This window comes from Chiloscyllium punctatum, chromosome 4 (genome assembly GCF_047496795.1).
Source record: "Chiloscyllium punctatum isolate Juve2018m chromosome 4, sChiPun1.3, whole genome shotgun sequence".
In the NCBI taxonomy this organism is placed as follows: domain Eukaryota; kingdom Metazoa; phylum Chordata; class Chondrichthyes; order Orectolobiformes; family Hemiscylliidae; genus Chiloscyllium; species Chiloscyllium punctatum.
This window is the reverse complement of record NC_092742.1, coordinates 42,328,072-42,345,452: the sequence shown is the minus strand read 5'-3', so window position 1 is coordinate 42,345,452 and position 17,381 is coordinate 42,328,072. Positions and strand designations below refer to the sequence as shown.

Here is a 17,381-nt window from a genome sequence, read left to right as displayed (position 1 = left end):
TCTTTCAGTCTAACTTGCATAAGGTTATATTATTCAATGAATAGATGTGAAGTGTTCAAGTATTTAATTAAGCTTCTGCTGGCTAAACATAAAATTTACTATTTCATTTTAACAAATCACTCTATTAAGTACAAGTAAAATGTGAAAAAAAAACTATGTTCATTATGTGCTTAAATTAGTTAAGCATCAATTTTGGGAATAACATAAGAAAATAATTTTCAAAATTTGTTTCACAGTACCTATTCAATGGTGGAGGATCTATATGCATCTGAAAAAAGAGATTTCAAGCCAAATTACTAAAAGTAAAAGCTTTCTGTATGTTTATTATTTCCTCTACTTTTTGCTGGCCAGTTTAAACTTAGAATCAGAGTTGTTAAAGTGCTGAATGAGACCACTAGACCCATTATGTTTGATATTTCAACTTAGTGACAATCTCCTTTCCTCGTAACCTTGCACATTGGGTGATTATTTATTTGGAAACAATGCCAACTTGAATGCCTCAATCTAACCTGCTTCCACCAATCTTTGAGAACTGCTGACCCTAACCTGTGTGTTTATGTTTTATATTTAGAGAGGTGTTTCAAAACAATAGGACAATCTTTCTTAATTAAATTTATTTCAAAACTTTCGGAAAGATTGGATTTCCTTAGAGATCAGATTATCAAAGATCATCTTACATTGTGGATGTAGGTTTCCTTGCTGAGCTGGATGGTTCATTTTTAGATGCTTTACCACCACACTAGGTAACATCATCATAGCTTCTGGATGAAGCACTGGTGGCGTGGCCCACTTTCTATTTATGTGTTTAGGTTCCCTTGGGTTGGTGATGTAATTCTCTGTGGTGACATCATTTCCTGTTCTTTTTCTTAGGGGGTGGTAAATGGGATCCAAGTTTATTGATAGAGTTCGAGTTGGAATGCCATGCTTCTGGGAATTCTCATGCGTGTCTCTGTTTGGCTTGTCCTAGGATGGATGTGTTGTCCCAGTCGAGGTGGTGTCCTTCCTCATCTGTATGTAAAGGTATTAGAGTGAATCATGTCTTTTTGTGGCTAGTTGATGTTCACGTATCCTGGTGGCTAGTTTTCTGCCTGTTTGTCCAATGTAGTAGACTGTAACAAACATTACAGAGAATTCCCAAAAACATGGCATTCCAACTCGAACTCTATCAACAACCACACTGACTTGGACACAAATTTCCCACCCCCTGAGAAAAAAACAGGGAATGACATCATCAACCCAAGGAAACCTAAAGACATAAATTGAAAGCGGGCCAGGCCACCAGTGCTTTATCTGGACGCTCACTGATGATGTTACCTAGTGTGGTGACAAAACATCTGAAAATGAACCTTCCAGTTCAGCAAGCAAACCTACATCCAGAACCTCAACCTGGACTACAAATCTCCTCAAAGCTAGGTCACCATCTTTTTCAAAACACTTCAAAACTGTATCCTCTAGTTCTCAATCTGTTTACAACAGTTTCTCCCTATCTACTCTGCCCAGAACCTTCATGATTTTGAAAACTCCTATCAAATCTCTTCTAATTGTCTTCTGTCTAAAGGAAACAACTTCCCTAGCCTTTCCTTATAATTGAAATGTCTCATCCCTGAAACCACTTTTACAAATCTCTGCTGCACTTCCTCCAACGCATTCACGTCCTTTCTATAGGGTGGCATCCAAAATTGTATGTACTACTCAGCTGAGGTCTAACTAGTGTTACACTAGTATCCTAGGTAAAAACAATGACTGCAGATGCTGGAAACCAGATTCTGGATTAGTGGTACGAGAAGAGCACAGCAGTTCAGGTAGCATCCAAGTAGCTTCGAAAATCGACGTTTCAGGCAAAAGCCCTGGATTCCTGATGAAGGGCTTTTGCCCGAAACGTCGATTTTGAAGCTACTTGGATGCTACCTGAACTGCTGTGCTCTTCCAGCACCACTAATCCAGAATTACACTATATCCTCCCCTCTCTTACACTATACTCCTATAATGAAGCCTACCTATTCTGCCACCTTTAATGACTTACGCACTCACCTTTTGCGCACCCTTTAGAGTACCCTTTACCCATTACTTTCCACTGTCCCACTGCGTCCCCATACCAAAGGTTTATCACCTCACAGTTCTCTGCACTGAACTTTATCTACCAACTACAAGCACACTCTACCAATATATCTTTTTGAGGTTCTATACTGCTTTTCTCACAATTTACAGGGACCAATACCAAACTAGAGACTCAGACAAACACCCGGCAACTATAGTAAGGACTGAATGACATCACAGACTCTAAAAAGAGACAGTGCAAGATAGCAGACGATGACACATTCCTCCCAGATCATTTCAATGCCTTCAATGCTCGCTTGGTGCAGAATTTCAGCAGAGAGGTAACACCTATTCTGACAAGTCCTGACAAAGCTATCCCAACAGTCACTGCATCAGAGGTCAGATCAGTTTTCCTTTGTGTGAATCCAAGGAAAGCGATGGGACCAGATGGAGTACCAGGCCGTGCACTCAGAAAATGCACAGATCAACTGGCAGAAGTCTTCTCGGACATCTTCAACCTGACTCTCCCTGTTCAAGAGGGCCAACATCATCCCTGTGCCTAAGAAGGCTCATGCAGCATGTCTCAATGACTACCGCCCAGTGGCCCTAACTTCGGTGGTCATGGCATTAATCAACTCCAGCCTCCCCATTATTCTTGACCCACTCCAATTTGCCTATCTGACCAACAGATCCACATAAGATGCTATATCATTTGCCCTTCACTCCTCCCTAGAACATCTTGACACCAAGAATAGCTAAGTGAGAATCCTACTCATTGACTACAGTTCAGTCGTCAAAATTATTATTTCCTCGAGACTGAATACTAAACTTAGGATCTCGGACTAATCCCCACTCTCTGCAACTGGATCCTCAGTTTCCTGACCCACAGGCCACAATCAGTGAAGATTGGGGACAATATTTCATCCTCACTAACACTCAACACTGGAGCCTCCCAGGGTGCGTACTCAAGCCCATACTGTATTCACTGTGTACCCATGACTGCGTCGCCAACAGACTAATGCCATTTACAAGTTCGCTGATGACACCACCATAGTCGGTCAAATCTCAGATAGCGACTAAACAGATTATAGATGGGAGGTAGAAGACCTGGAAAAATGGTGCACTGAGAACAATCTAGCTCTCAATGCCGGCAAAACCAAGGAACTCATTATTGAATTTTGGTGGGATGTTATTCATGCTCCCCTACACATTAACAGCACCAGAGGTGGAATGAGTGGAGAATGTAAAGCTCCTAGGAGTGGTCATCCACAACAAGCTTTCTTGGGCTCTTCATGTGGACGCACTGGTTACAAAGGCCCAACAACGTCTCTTCTTCCTCAAGCAGCTGAGGAAATTTGGCATGACAGCGAATACCCTTGCCAATTTGTACAGGTGCGCCATTGAGAGCGTGCTGTCTGAATGTATCACTACCTGGAATGGCAACTGTACCATTCAAGATCAGAGACAGCTACGGAGAGTGGTGAACTTGGCCCAGACAATCACAAAGGGCCAACATCCCATCTATAGAATCCACCTACCAGCCTCGCTGTTAAGATAAGGCTGCCAGCATTCGCAAAGATCCATCCCATCCTGGCAATGTATTTTTACAACCTCTTCCATCAGAGAGAAGGTACAGAAGCCAGAGCACACACACTAGCTGATTTCAAAACAATTTCTACCCTACTGTTGTTAGAATACTGAATGGTCTCACAAACTCTTAACATTTGCCTGTGCCTGTGTTTTTGTTTCTGCTGCTGTTTACCTATTATTTACTTATCAATGCTACTTACCTCTGTGATATGCCTGTATTGTTCGCAAGACAAAACTTTTTACTGTGCTTCGGTACAAGTGACAATAAATTCAATTAAATTCAATTCAATTCTCCGGAGACTTGTGCGGTCCTCAAACTTTGAAATTGCCCTTGCACACCAGGGTATTGATCTTATGTATTAAATATATTTAAAAAGAAAGAGGGTTGTATAATCTGATCCCTGAGGAACGCAAATCTTTTTAAATAGGTTTGAAATAAAGTAAATGTAGAAGAACCTTCCTATTATTTTGAAACACTTCTCAATACTATTTATAAACTCCATCTTCACCTAATTAATCAACTACAAGAATAACAAGGGAAGTGGGTACTCAGTAGAGTACAGGCTGCTGTCACATACTATGAAATTATTATTATAATTAGGCAACCTTTCCTCAAGGCTTTTTTATGCCTTTGATGCTCTGGCATTACAAAGCTGAAAAGAATTATCTTTATTAAGAGCTTCCAACTCACTGAAAAGACATCAGGCCAATTCACAAAGCTGATGAGTCAGAATTCAATCCTAGGACATTGCAACACATCAGGGAGGGAGATAGTTACCTAGATGATTTGTTTCAGGAGGTAGGTCAAAAATCCCATGACACGAGGTAATAGTCCCACAGATTTATTTGAAAATACAAGCTATTGGAGCCTTACTCCTTCTTCCGGGGCTAGTGAGAGAGGGAGCCCTTAGACATAGAATTTATAAGTAAAAGATCAAATAGTCATACAACCGATGTGGCTGTTAAATCTTTAAATCAGGTAGAATGGAGGCGGGGGGTGGCAATTGATTACCATATATACTCAAGTATAGGTCAATCTCATGTGTACGTCAACCCCTTATTTTGGCCAAAAACTCGTGTTTTCCATATATTTCATGTATAGGTTGACCTTACATATTATGAACCTCTTACAAAGAAAACCACATGTTTCACTTAAACCAAAATCAGTGCCGGGAGTGGAGGTTGGGTTGGTAGGGGGTGTGGACCTGATGAGGGAGTCGTGAAGGGAGTGGTCTCTCTGGAACGCTGATAGGGGTGGGGAGGGAAATATATCCGGCACCTTCCCCTGCAACCGCAAGAAGTGCAAAACTTGCACCCACACCTTCCTCCTCACCTCCCTCCAAGGCCCCAATGGATCGTTCAATGTCCGTCGCAAATTCACCTGCACCTCCACACACATCATTTACTGTATCCGTTGCACCCGATGTGGTCTCCTCTACATTGGGCCTACTTGCGGAACATTTCAGGGAACATCTCTGGACACCCGCACCAACCAACTCAACCGCCCCGTGGCTGAACACTTTAACTCCCCCTCCCACTCCGCCAAGGACATGCAGGTCCTTGGCCTCCTCCATCGCCAGACCCTGACCACACGACGCCTGGAGGAAGAGCGCCTCATCTTCCGCCTAGGAACCCTCCAACCACACGGGATGAATGTAGATTTCTCCAGCTTCCTCATTTCCCCTCCCCCCACCTTATCTCAGTCCCAACCCCTGGATTCAGCACCGCCCTCTTGACCTGCAATCTTCTTCCCGACCTCTCCGCCCCTACCCCCTCTCTGGCCTATCACCCTCACCCTCATCTCCTTCCACCTATTGTATTCCCAGCACCCCTCCCCCAAATTCCCTCCCCCCTACCCTTTATCTCAGCCCACTTGGCACAGCAGCCTCATTCTTGAAGAAGGGCTTATGCCTTAAACATCGATTTTCCTGCTCCTCAGATGCTGCCTTACCTGCTGTGTTTTTCCAGCACCACATTTTTCAACTCTGGTTTCCAGCATCTGCAGTCCTCACTTTCTCCCAGGCCATGACAATGTTGAAGAGTGTTATTTTGCAGGATTTCAATGACTTTGATATTGGGGCAGCATGGTGGTTCAGTGGTTAGCACTGCTGCCTCACAGCGCCAGGGACCTGGGTTCGATTCCAGCCTTGGACAACTGTGTGGAGTTTGCACATTCTCCCTGTGCCTGTATCGGTTTCCTCCAGGTGCTTTGTTTTCCTCCCACAATCCAAAGATGTGTAGATTAGGTGAATTGGCCATGCTAAATTGCCCATTGTGTTCAGGGATGTATTAGTCAGGGGTAAATATAGGATGGGGGAATGGGTCTGGATGGTTTACTCTTTGGAGGGTCGGTGTGGACTTATTGGGCTGAAATGCCTGTTTCCACACTGTAGGGATTCTATGATAAATTTTTGTACCAGTAATTACCTTCATTGTAATTCATTGTGTTTTTCTTCTTTACTCAGAATTAGTTGTGCGATCAAATCAACTTCTGCCAATAATACAGTATTCCAAAACGCAACATGAATTTCAGCCCCTCAAAACTTGTGCCTGTGTATTAGTCGACCCTCTAAACTGAACCTTTAAAATAGTCTTAAAAGTTTGACCGATACATGAGCATAAACATGTAATATGCACATCCCAGAATTCCTTTCAAATCACTGCCCCAAGATAACTTAATGCTTTATCAATATAAAAGAGGTGACATTTCAGGCGAGACAATGCATTTTAGGCGTGAGGTCTGGTTTGGAGTCAGTTTCACAACTTGGGAGTCAGACTGGTTTTACTTCTAAAGCAGGAACTTATAAAATGTCACATTGACTGACTTTCTACAAATAGTGCACTTTTTGAACAAAATAGTATGTATCTGTAAATACAAATCTGCAAATGCAAATTTACCCCATAGATGTATGTGTTGAGTGAGCTTGCACGCTCAAGTGTGCAAGAGAGTGAGACAGAGACTGTGTGAGTGTTTTTGTGTGACAGACTGTGTGTGTGAGTGTCTATGAGAGAGTGTATCGTATGGTGGGATCAGCTGTAGGGTGACATGAAGTCAAGATTCTGGTTGAGACTATCCTCATGGTTACTGAACTTGGCTCTCAACCTCTGCTCAGCATCTGGTATTGGGTTCAGGAATGTTCTGGAGCTAGTCACACCCCTTAAATTAACTACCTCCAATCTGGTCATTGGTTAGGGACAGCAAGGTGTGACTGAGTGAAACAGGTAGAGGCATGCAGAAGGCAGTACTGCAGAAGCTCTAGTCCTTGCCCTTGCAGCCCCAATAAAATATCCTTAACCCTGGCACCAGATAGGCAAAACAGCCTTTAGAAATCAATCCTGGCTACAGAGAACAGTGTCTAATCCCATAACCAGTGTCTTAGTCAAATATATAGCTAAATCCTATAATCATATTTACTTAGTTGCAGAAGCTTTTATAATGTTCTTGTTTTTCTAGACTACACTTGTATTCTATGGACTATTTCCTCATCAGTTTCTTGCTCCTCCTTTCCTGCATTTTAAAAACTTGCCAATCCTCACATTTTTTACTACTTTTGGTCACTTTATAAGCCTTTTTATTTAGCCTTATACAACTGCTGATCTCAGGTAATTTGTGATCAGTTACCTAAGAGGTAGTTGACTTTGTAAATAATTTTAAGAAACAACAGTTCAGAAGTCAGTGGTGTCTTCAATCCCTCCATGACATTGTTCAGAGTATGTATCTATCATAAGTGATCGAGTACTTACCATGTCTGTGAAGAGTAGGCAGACAGCAGAAAAGCAAGTTTTTAAAAGTGCCTGGATCATGGTGAAAAGGCAAAGATTGCACATTGGAATAGCCACAGTGTTCCACATCAGGAAAGAAAGACCAGTGATTGAGAAATGTATCAACCAAAGTGATACTTCAAGTGCATTAAAAATAAAATCCATGAAGCCTGCAAAAGATGAGCAACTCGACCAAGCTGTATTTTTGAGGTTTTCACAGCAGAAGAATCACATTACGATTTTCCCTTGTGTCAATGCCACCAGTACTCGTCGTTATGCTAATCCACGTTGCTTCAAGAACTCGTTTCCCAGGAAATACAGAGCACAAAACAAGGCATGGTGATTCCTAAATCTGGCCCAATGATACTAGAAAAAGCTGCCAGTTTCCCTGAACAACTCTACACCAGTGAGGCCGATGACAACGTATCATTGGGCTGGTTACAACGCTTCAAACATCGTCACGTTATTAGGCAGAGCTGAAGTCTGCGGATGACAGCACCGTGGAAGGATACAGACAGAAACTACAATCCATCATTCATGAAGAAAATTATGAACCTGAGCAATTGTACAATGCTGATGAAAGTGGATTGTTTTGGTGTGCACTGCCAGACAAAACACTTGTATCCACCGCAGAAAAGCAGGTGTCGGGACATAAAATGCAGAAGAATCACATTACGATTTTCCCTTGTGTCAATGCCACCAATACTCATCTGCATCGGGCGTTATGCTAATCCACATTGCTTCAAGAACTCGTTTCCCATGAAGTACAGAGCACAAAACAAGGCATGGATGACATATCCACTTTTCTCATCCTGATTTCAGGAAGAATTTGTACCTGTCATCAGGTTACATTAAGCAAGCGCTGGACTTGAACAATGTGCCTTCTGCTTGTTAACAACGCAGGGGCACACACTATGAAAGCAGCCAATTAAGAATCACCAGACGGAGCTATCAAGTGCTTATTTTTACCAAACATGACTTCAAGGTTACAGCTGCTCGATCAGGGAATCATCGCAATAATGAAAAAAAATGCCCTAACATGTTGCGTGCCGCCCTTGGTGAAGACAGTGCAGACAAAGGAGTGCAGGAAATTATGAAAACATTCACAGTCAAGGACGCTTTGTTCATGATTGCTGAACCTTGGGACCGCATCAAGCCATCAATTAGTCGTGCAGTGTTGGTAGAGTGGCTTGCATATTGGTAGTCATGACAGTGAAGAGGACACCTCTCCAGCTCAAAGGCTAACCACTGACATCACCGAGAACTGCAGACAGTTGGGATTAGGAGACTTTGTAGATCGATGTTTGGGTAAACTGCGACAACGACATCGGTACAGAGACACTCAGTAATGATCAGATAATCAACGTAGTTGCGGAAAAACAGCGGAAAAGTATGGACACCGTGGATGGTAAGGAAAATCAGATACTGACACCTCCTTCAGTCCCGATGAACAATGCTATCGACAGCTTGCAACTTATCATGGAGTGGTATGAAACACAAGGTGAAGCTGATGCCATTACGTTGATGCATCTTTGTCAAATGTTATCGTTTGCAAAAAAAAGACAGCAGCACCTCAAACAACAGTGGCTGGATATTTCCTTCGAAAAATAATAACCGACTTCCATCCCAATGAATTTTATTTACAAAAAAAAAGTGATTTGGTTTGTAAAATATCATGAATTTTTAAGCGATATCCAGTGATTGTACAAATTTAATGATTGAATGAAACAAAATCTCTGTAAACATGCTTTTTAACATAATTATGTGCAATATGGCTTCATTTAAAGATCAAATCAATTATCCGAATGAAAAACTGCCCACCCATCGCCTTCAGATAATAGAGGTTCCTCTGTAATCACTTGTTGTGTTCTTGCCTTATTTAAGTTGGTGAGTTGCTAAAGTTCCACGTGACCTTTGCACCTTCTACAGAATTCAACTGTCAAAAGAAATTCCATTAAATGATCTTCTTAACGTTTTTAACTGGATGCTCTTTACCAGCTAGCAGGCTCCCATGCATACTTCCCAGCCATGCCTAGAAAACTGCCCAGGAATGTGGATATGGCCTAACAGGATCTCCCTTTGCTTTCCAAGCCAAATACACTGAATTGTTATTGGAAGGGGGTGGGAGGAAGAGGCGACATAGTTCAGACAGTCTTTATAGACTAAAGGGGAGTTAACAATAACACTGCTTCTGATAGCTCTCTGGAGACCAGAGATCTTTAGTGGTCTTCAAGTCCTCAGCTACTTCCAGTGTGACCTGGCTGACATCCTGTGCAAGTATCCCTGCATGCCCCAGAAGCCTCCTCACTGATGTTGTCATTTGATTGATTGATTTTACACTTTGTCTTTAAAGTGAGACAACAGGACAGATCATGCAACATATTTCCAGAACACTCACCAAAGAACACGTTCAGATGTGAGAGGAGCCCAGCACTAACATTAAAAGGTCAGGTCCAATGATTCTGTGACACAGTCACCAGGTCAGTTAAAAGGACACCACACTTCATAATAAATCTGTATTAGCATTTTCCTCTTTGCGATCCACTGTCTTCAGAGACCCACGAAGCAAAGCTTATCTGCAACCTCACTTCGGAGGGACTGCTTGCATTCATGTGCATTCAGTGATTCACCGCCACATACAAATTCCAATTCTATACAAACCTTTCAGGTAAATGCATTGTTGAGATGGCGGATGGGAATATCACTTTAAGTGAAGGGGCCCCTTCTTCAGTGCTATAATGTTCCACTAGGGGCTGCTACGGCTAGAATGCCAATAGTATTTTGGGAGTCTAAAAGCACAAGATCAAAGCAAAACAGGAGCACAATGAAAAGCAACAGGACTATGATTGCTTCAAATTAAAGTATGGTAATCATGAGAGGGCAGCAGGAAGGTGAGTTGGGTGTTGAGAAGGGATGTAAAGTAGTAACAGTATAATTTTCAATCTTTTCAATTATGCTGGATGTCACAGGCTCACTACAGATTGCACAGTGTTCAATATCTTTTTGTAATGCCTCAGATACTGAAGCTATCAATGCATGGATACAGCATCCAGGCTTGGACTGAGTGGCAAGCATATTTGCACAAGTCTCAAATAATTACCACCTCCAAATGAAGAATCTAACTACCAATCCATGACATTCAATGGCACTACTGTTGCTGAACCTCCAATTATATCCAATGCATTATCAACAAGCAGAAATTTATATGGACCAGCCATATAAATACTCTATAAGAAGATTTAAGCCTTGGAAGTCCAACAATAGGTAAAACTTTCTAAATTCCCAAAGAATTTCTTGACTTGTGCCTTACACATGATGGAGTGAGGAAATACTCTCACTGAATTGCAACGCCAAACAACACCAAAGAAGCTTGGCACAATTGCGGACAAAGCTTGCTTGGCAACCTATCCACCACCTTAAATATTCACTCACTCCACCAGTAGTGGAGTGGAAGTAGTGTGTACCACCTACAACTTGCCAGAGCTCCTGCAACAACACTTTCCAAATGGCATGGTGGTTCAGTGGTTAGCATTGTTGTCTCACAGCACCAAGGACCAGGATTTGATTCCCACCTCAGGCGACTGTGTGGAGTTTGCACATTCTACCAATGTCTGCATGGGTTTCCTCCAGGTGTTCCGGTTTCCTCCCACAGTCCAGAGATGTGCAGGTCATGTGAATTGGCCATGCTACGTTGCCAATAGTCTTAGGTGCATTAGTCAGGGGTAAATATAGGATCGGGGAATGGGTCTGGGTGAGTTATTCTTCGGAGTGTAAGTATGGACATGTTGGGTCAAAGGGCCTGTTTCCATACTGTATGGAATCTAATCTAATCTAATCAAACCCATCACCTCTAATACCTAAAAGGTGGGAAATTGCCTTTAGCGCTTTCTTTTCCCAAAACAGAAAAGAAAAACCTGATCTGGAAATGATCATTTCTTTACTGTCACTGACCCAATATCCTGAAATTCCCTCCCTAGAAGCACGTGTGCACAAATAGCCCATAAAAACTACTGCAGTTCAAAGTGGTTCACTATCAGCTTCTCAAATGAAATCAGGAATGGGTAATAACTGCTGACTTCAATGTGTACATAGTCCCAGGAATCATTTAAATATATAGTTGTGGCATATAAAATAATGTTGATTTTAAAATTATTGATAAAGTTGCAAACAATTTGTCAAAAGGCAAACAATCCAATAGTACTGACCTTGTATGAGCTCATAGATATTCATATCCATTAGTTCACATATTAGAGCAAGAGACCCAGACTTCTTATCACTGAAAAAAAAGAGAAAAAATAAACTAGTTACATTTGTTTAGATGTAATGGAAAAATACTTTCAAGAGAAAAATTATTAACCTTATTTTTAAATGTTTTCCTCACTGTTCCATTTTTGACTCTAATTTTAAATGCAACTTGTTTAGATAGCAGTGGAGTGTTTAAAGTTTCATGGATCACTTCCTAAGTTTCAATTCTCAAACCAGCTGTAATCTGATAGATAAACCAGTGCACCGGGAAAAAGAATACCAATACCTGTACATCTCAGAAGGCTACAGATATCATAACAGGAAAAGAAAACAGAAGTTTATAGAAAGAAATGTTAGACACAAAAATACAGGAAAAATAGAAGGTAGTCAACATTTCACATCTTAAGACATGTCCTGAGGACTGAAATACAGGTGAACAGCATTTTAAAAATCTGGATAAGAGAATGAGTAAAAACAGAAATTGGTGAAATCCTTGAATGGAGAACAGGAAAGGATTAAGTAGCAAATATGAAACAAGCAGGAGACTACAGAACATAGTGAGTTAACAGACAAGATACGGCTTGTGAATAACTAAAGAGATACTTGGAAAATAAAAAATGAAACTAATGTTCTGGGTGTCTAATGGAAGGGAAAAATGCAGGTCAACATGAAGGGTGCAGACCAATACCAGCGCAATCTTGGAGAACCCTTGTAAATTGATGTTTTCCTCTGATTGTCCCACCCAAATTATTCACATATTATTTATAGCATATGGCTTTGTAAGCTCTTGTGGCACCATGAGAAGTCCCAAGTTCAAATCCCATTTACTCTAGAAGGTGGTCACAAGTTTGAACAGGTGGATTAAAAATATCTATAAAATTTGATTTCTCTCATTAGTTGTTCTCTTGATATTATGCCTGTGATTTACTCATTATCTTTCTGCCTGCTACTTGTCTATATCCCAGTGCTAAAGTGAGATTTCAAGATTTGAAACATGTTTTTTAAATGTAGATGTCTGAAACAAAAGCCGAACATAATAAGGATTTTTGAATTATAGGTATACATGTAATATTTTACACATTTATTTTACATTAGAAAGAAACCTGGTTGAGCAATTTGATGTTCAGTTCTTGTGCACTTCATAGTGACTGGCTCAAAAGCAATACTTAAATATGTACTTAAATACACTGTACTTAAATATACTTCATAGGAGTTAAAATGATCTCGCTATCATACACAATGCAGAAAAGAATGCTATTTCTTCTTTGCATAATTTTAAAAATCTTTTTTTAAAACATAAGGGAACTTTAATAACTCATCTTGCTCTGGCACTGGTGTGATACTGTCCATCAATCATATGTAGAGGCAGTCTTGTTGCAGTTCTGAGAGTGCTTTGAGCCAATACAATACTATCCTTCACATGACCCAGCTGAAATTCCCTTCTGAAAATGAGCTGAAGAACATTGCTGCAGATTACCTGGATGAATAGTCAATATTACAATATCATTTAACCTGTGCAAGGTTCTAACCACAGCTCACATGAAACTGTAAGTATGTTTGTGGCATTGTTACCTCAGGCTGGTAGTGGTGCTTTTATACGCAATGGTACCTTTATAAAAGATCTGCAAAATCATGCTACTTCTGCAGAACTAGAGAGATTGCAGTTCTCCAATCTCTCTGCAAAGAAGCATGCATAGTGCAGCTGGACACCAGTTAGTATATTGCTTGCTCTTGGTTGTTACTCCAGAAGAATCTTGTTCAATGACTTCCAAAGTACAGGACTTAGGTGCATATCTGCATGCTGCTGAGCAGAGTGAGAAGTGTACAGTGGTCTCCAACTTGGATGTTTCATTAGTCTTCTGCGCTTAATCACCAGTAATGTTTAAGTCACCAAGTGAAAATTCAACCATCTACTTACTGCCTCAATGAGTTGTAAGTATCTGGGCTGGTGCATTAATTTGTACAAGTCTGTGACAATCCCTCAGGTGACTGACCTACTTTGAATTGGCATTTTCATCCTGAAACATCTCCAGTAGGACATTAAAGGGTCCATGGGAGATTAAGGCATGAATTAGAACTTAAGAAACATGTATTTTAAATGATCATTAGCAACTGACATTAGGATCACATTAGTTAGTATTGTGGACTGATGTTTAATTCAGTCACTACATGGATGACAGTTGCCCTCGTCTTCAAAGGCTACTGATGTCTAGCAATTCTTCCCATGTCTCAGTTGCAAGTCCAACCATCATCCTGTCTCTTCTTGCCCTGTGCTTACCTCTACTGCCAGGAAAACAAGAATGGACTTATGAGTGATGATAATAATAATGACTGAGGATTCAAGATTATTATGACAGTGGCATAGCATTGCATAAATATGAGTACGAGGATAAATGGATAATCAAATAAAAGGATGAGGAAGTGGCAGACGGAAGCATAGCTGTATCAGCAAGCCAAATGTGAGGAGTGATATACTGGATGCAATTTGAGGCAGGAGAAGAAATGCACATCAGAATAAAAAGGTGAATATGCTATTGAACTCATCTTTTGTTCCCTGCATTAGCCATTAAAAAGCTTTCAGCAGTGAATCCAGGAGCACAGGACTACACTTGCAACTGATGTTCACACTTCACCTTTGTTTAAAAATAAAACATACAACAAAAAGAATGGCAGAAAGGAGTTCTGATGTTCAAAGACTGTGCCTTGTTTTAAGATGCATAGAATCATAGAGATGTACAGCATGGAAACAGACCTTTCGGTCCAACCTGTCCATGCCGACCAGATATCCCAACCCAATCTAGTCCCACCTGCCAGCACCCGGCCCATATCCCTCCAAACCCTTCCTATTCATATACCCATCTAAATGCCTCTTAAATGTTGCAATTGTACCAGCCTCCACCACTTCCTCTGGCAGCTCACTCCATACATGTACCACCTTCTGCGTAAAGGTCCCCCTACAAATGGGAAGAAGAAGCAGGGGGAAAAAAAAACAATCAAATTGCACACTGTTTGTTCATGTGAAGCATGAGCTGCTGGCTAGGCCAGAATTTATTGGCTATTCATAACTGTTTTGTTCATTATTGGACTGCTGCAGTCTATGGATACCCAGAGTGTTATTTGGAAGAAAGGTCAAGGATTTTGACCCGGTGACAGGAAAGATATAGTTTATTTCCAGTGATGCTGGGGATTAACTTGGCTCTGATCTTGTCATGGAGGGAAGGTTATTGAAGATGGTTCAGCACAGAACACTACTACTAAAGGAACTGAGGCAGAGATGATCGACTTCCTACAACATTTTCTTCACTAGTTGGAGCCATTCCAGGAGGTTTTCTACAATGACACTAGCTCAGTTTTGCTAGAGCTTCACATATTGATCAAGTGCTGCCTTGATGTCAAGGACAATCACTCAGCTCAACTCTGGAGTTCATCCTGTTTATTCATGTTTGCATAAGGTAGTAACAGATGTCAGGAGTATTCCTGCACAACCCAACTGGAATGTCAAGAGAGCAGATTATTCCTTAGCAAGTACCAGTTGATAGGGTTATTGATGATTCCTTCCTTCAATTTTCTGAAAATTGAAAAAAGACTGATGGCAGTTATTAGCTGGTTTGGAGTTGTTTTTTGTGAACAGAACATTCATAAGCAATTTTTCACATTCTCAGATGGTTGAAACAACTTGGTTAGGGGTATGAAACCAAAAGAGAAAATGCTGGAAAATCTCAGCAGGTCTGGCAGCATCTGTGAGAGAAAAGAGCTGATGTTTCGAGTCTAACTGACCCTTTGACAAAGGGTCAGTTAGACTCGAAACATCAGCTCTTTTCTCTCCTTATAGATGCTGCCAGACCTACTGAGATTTTCCAGCATTTTGTCTTTTGGTTTCAGATTCCAGCAACTGTAGTAATTTGCTTTTATCCTTGGTTAGGGGTATGGATAGTTCTGCATTATGTCTTCAATACTATTGCTGGTTTGTTGTCAGGATCTTTGAAGTATTCAGTGCCTTCAGCTGTTTCTTGATCATATGCAGTAAGTCAAATTGGCTGAAGAGTGGTAACTGTGATGCTAGGGATGTCAGGATGAGGCCAAGATAAATCACGCAATCAGCAGTTTAGTGGAAGGTGGATACAAATATTTCAGTCTTTTTTCATTGTGCGGGGCTTCCAGATCATGAAGGATGGAGATTTCACTGGAGTTGCCTCTTCCTGTACATGTTTAGTTCTCCATCATGAATCTCACTGAATGTGGCAGTACTGAAGAGTTTCAATCTAATCCACTGGTCAAGGAATCACTTAGGCCTCTCTATTACATGCAGTTTCTTCCATCTGGATTGCAGTAACCTCAACTTTTAGTTTCATAAGAAGGGCACCTCATTTTTAAGTGTGCCAAGTGATGTTCAACAGGATTCATCTCTCAGCACAGTTATAATGGTGAATATGTCAGAACATGAGATTACATATCGGTATTAAATATAATTCTTCCTCATGGATGCTCAGTAATGAGCCACTTGAAATGTTCAAAGTCTGCTACATTTAACACAATGGTATGTCACACAAAACAAAGGAAGAAGGTGAACTTTCTATCCACAATGACTCATTAAGGTGGCCACTCCTATCAATACTGTAACAGATGAATGCAACTGCAAAAACAGGATTGACAAGAATGAGGTCACTACCATTTTACCATCTTGTTGGTTTGCTCACCACCTGCTAGAGGTCCAAATTGTCAGCCACATCTTTAGGAATTGGCCAGCACTATTAGTAATAACATATCAAGGCACGCTTTTTATTTTAAAAAAAATGATATTCATACCAAATAGAATTTCCTTAACTTTCACATGTCCAGGGTTCAAACTTAACTCTGGCTTCAATTCCCTCTCTTGAGATTCTGATAGCCTCTTCCTGGAGCTTTCATAGAACAGTACTACAACCTTTTCAGCTCAAATAACCCTTCCAAGGTTTTAACCAAACACTCCTGATCTGGAACTTTGAAACTAAACTCCTTACTTGGAGATAATCTCTAACAGTAGTACTACTACTTCCCTTTCTTAGGAACAACTGCTTGACACATTCAACTTCAGCTAAGACTTTTACAAACTGCTCTGAACTGAAACTAGAAAGTTTTTTGCTTTGGAAGCCTCCAAAATTACAGAATCTTCTATCTTAAGGCCTAACAAACTACATTGTTTTTTTTTGCTCAAACTCTCCCAACATAAACAAACGCCCTTACACTCTGAAGAAGGATTATTCCAGTTGAATGACAGGGAATTCCAGCCAAATGGCCTAAGCCTCACTCTAATTTCACCCGTTTATACCTGGAAACACTATAACTTATGGTTTGGTATGGATTACGGAGAATTTCAAGAAGGCAAAGGTAAGTCATGCATGTAATAGGCGCAAGTTAATGTAGTAAGTATGACGTGCTAACTCAGCAGGTGCTTAAGTTGCAGTGGCCCAACTTAGCAACTGGGGTGGTGAGGCCTGAAAAACAACTGAAAGTTCTCATACTTTGAACTTTAGAAATCATAAATATAATAAAACAGAATCAGTTCTGTTTGACTATTCTCTTCCCAACTAACTCTTTCCCCTCAGCTGGTGTCCAGTCAAGATTATTTTGCAAGATACTGGAGGTAATTCTGCTACGAAGCCAGAAATCCAGCAGGCAGTCAATGCTTTCACGAGGGCAGAAAAACCAGAGAGCAAAAAAAAAGTAGCCATAATTCGAAACATTCATTAAACAGCACAGTGGAAAGA

General features: G+C 40.8%; 1 protein-coding gene across 1 annotated transcript in view; it reads right to left on the bottom strand.

Moving 5' to 3' along the window:
- LOC140476224 (MAPK/MAK/MRK overlapping kinase-like) overlaps positions 1 to 17,381 on the bottom strand; it is a 125,633-nt gene that overhangs the window by 73,539 nt on the left and 34,713 nt on the right. Inside the window, exon 4 of the mRNA XM_072568479.1 lies at positions 11,595 to 11,665. Within this exon, the coding sequence (XP_072424580.1) occupies positions 11,595 to 11,665 (71 nt within the window). The remainder of the gene's footprint in view (positions 1 to 11,594; positions 11,666 to 17,381) is intronic.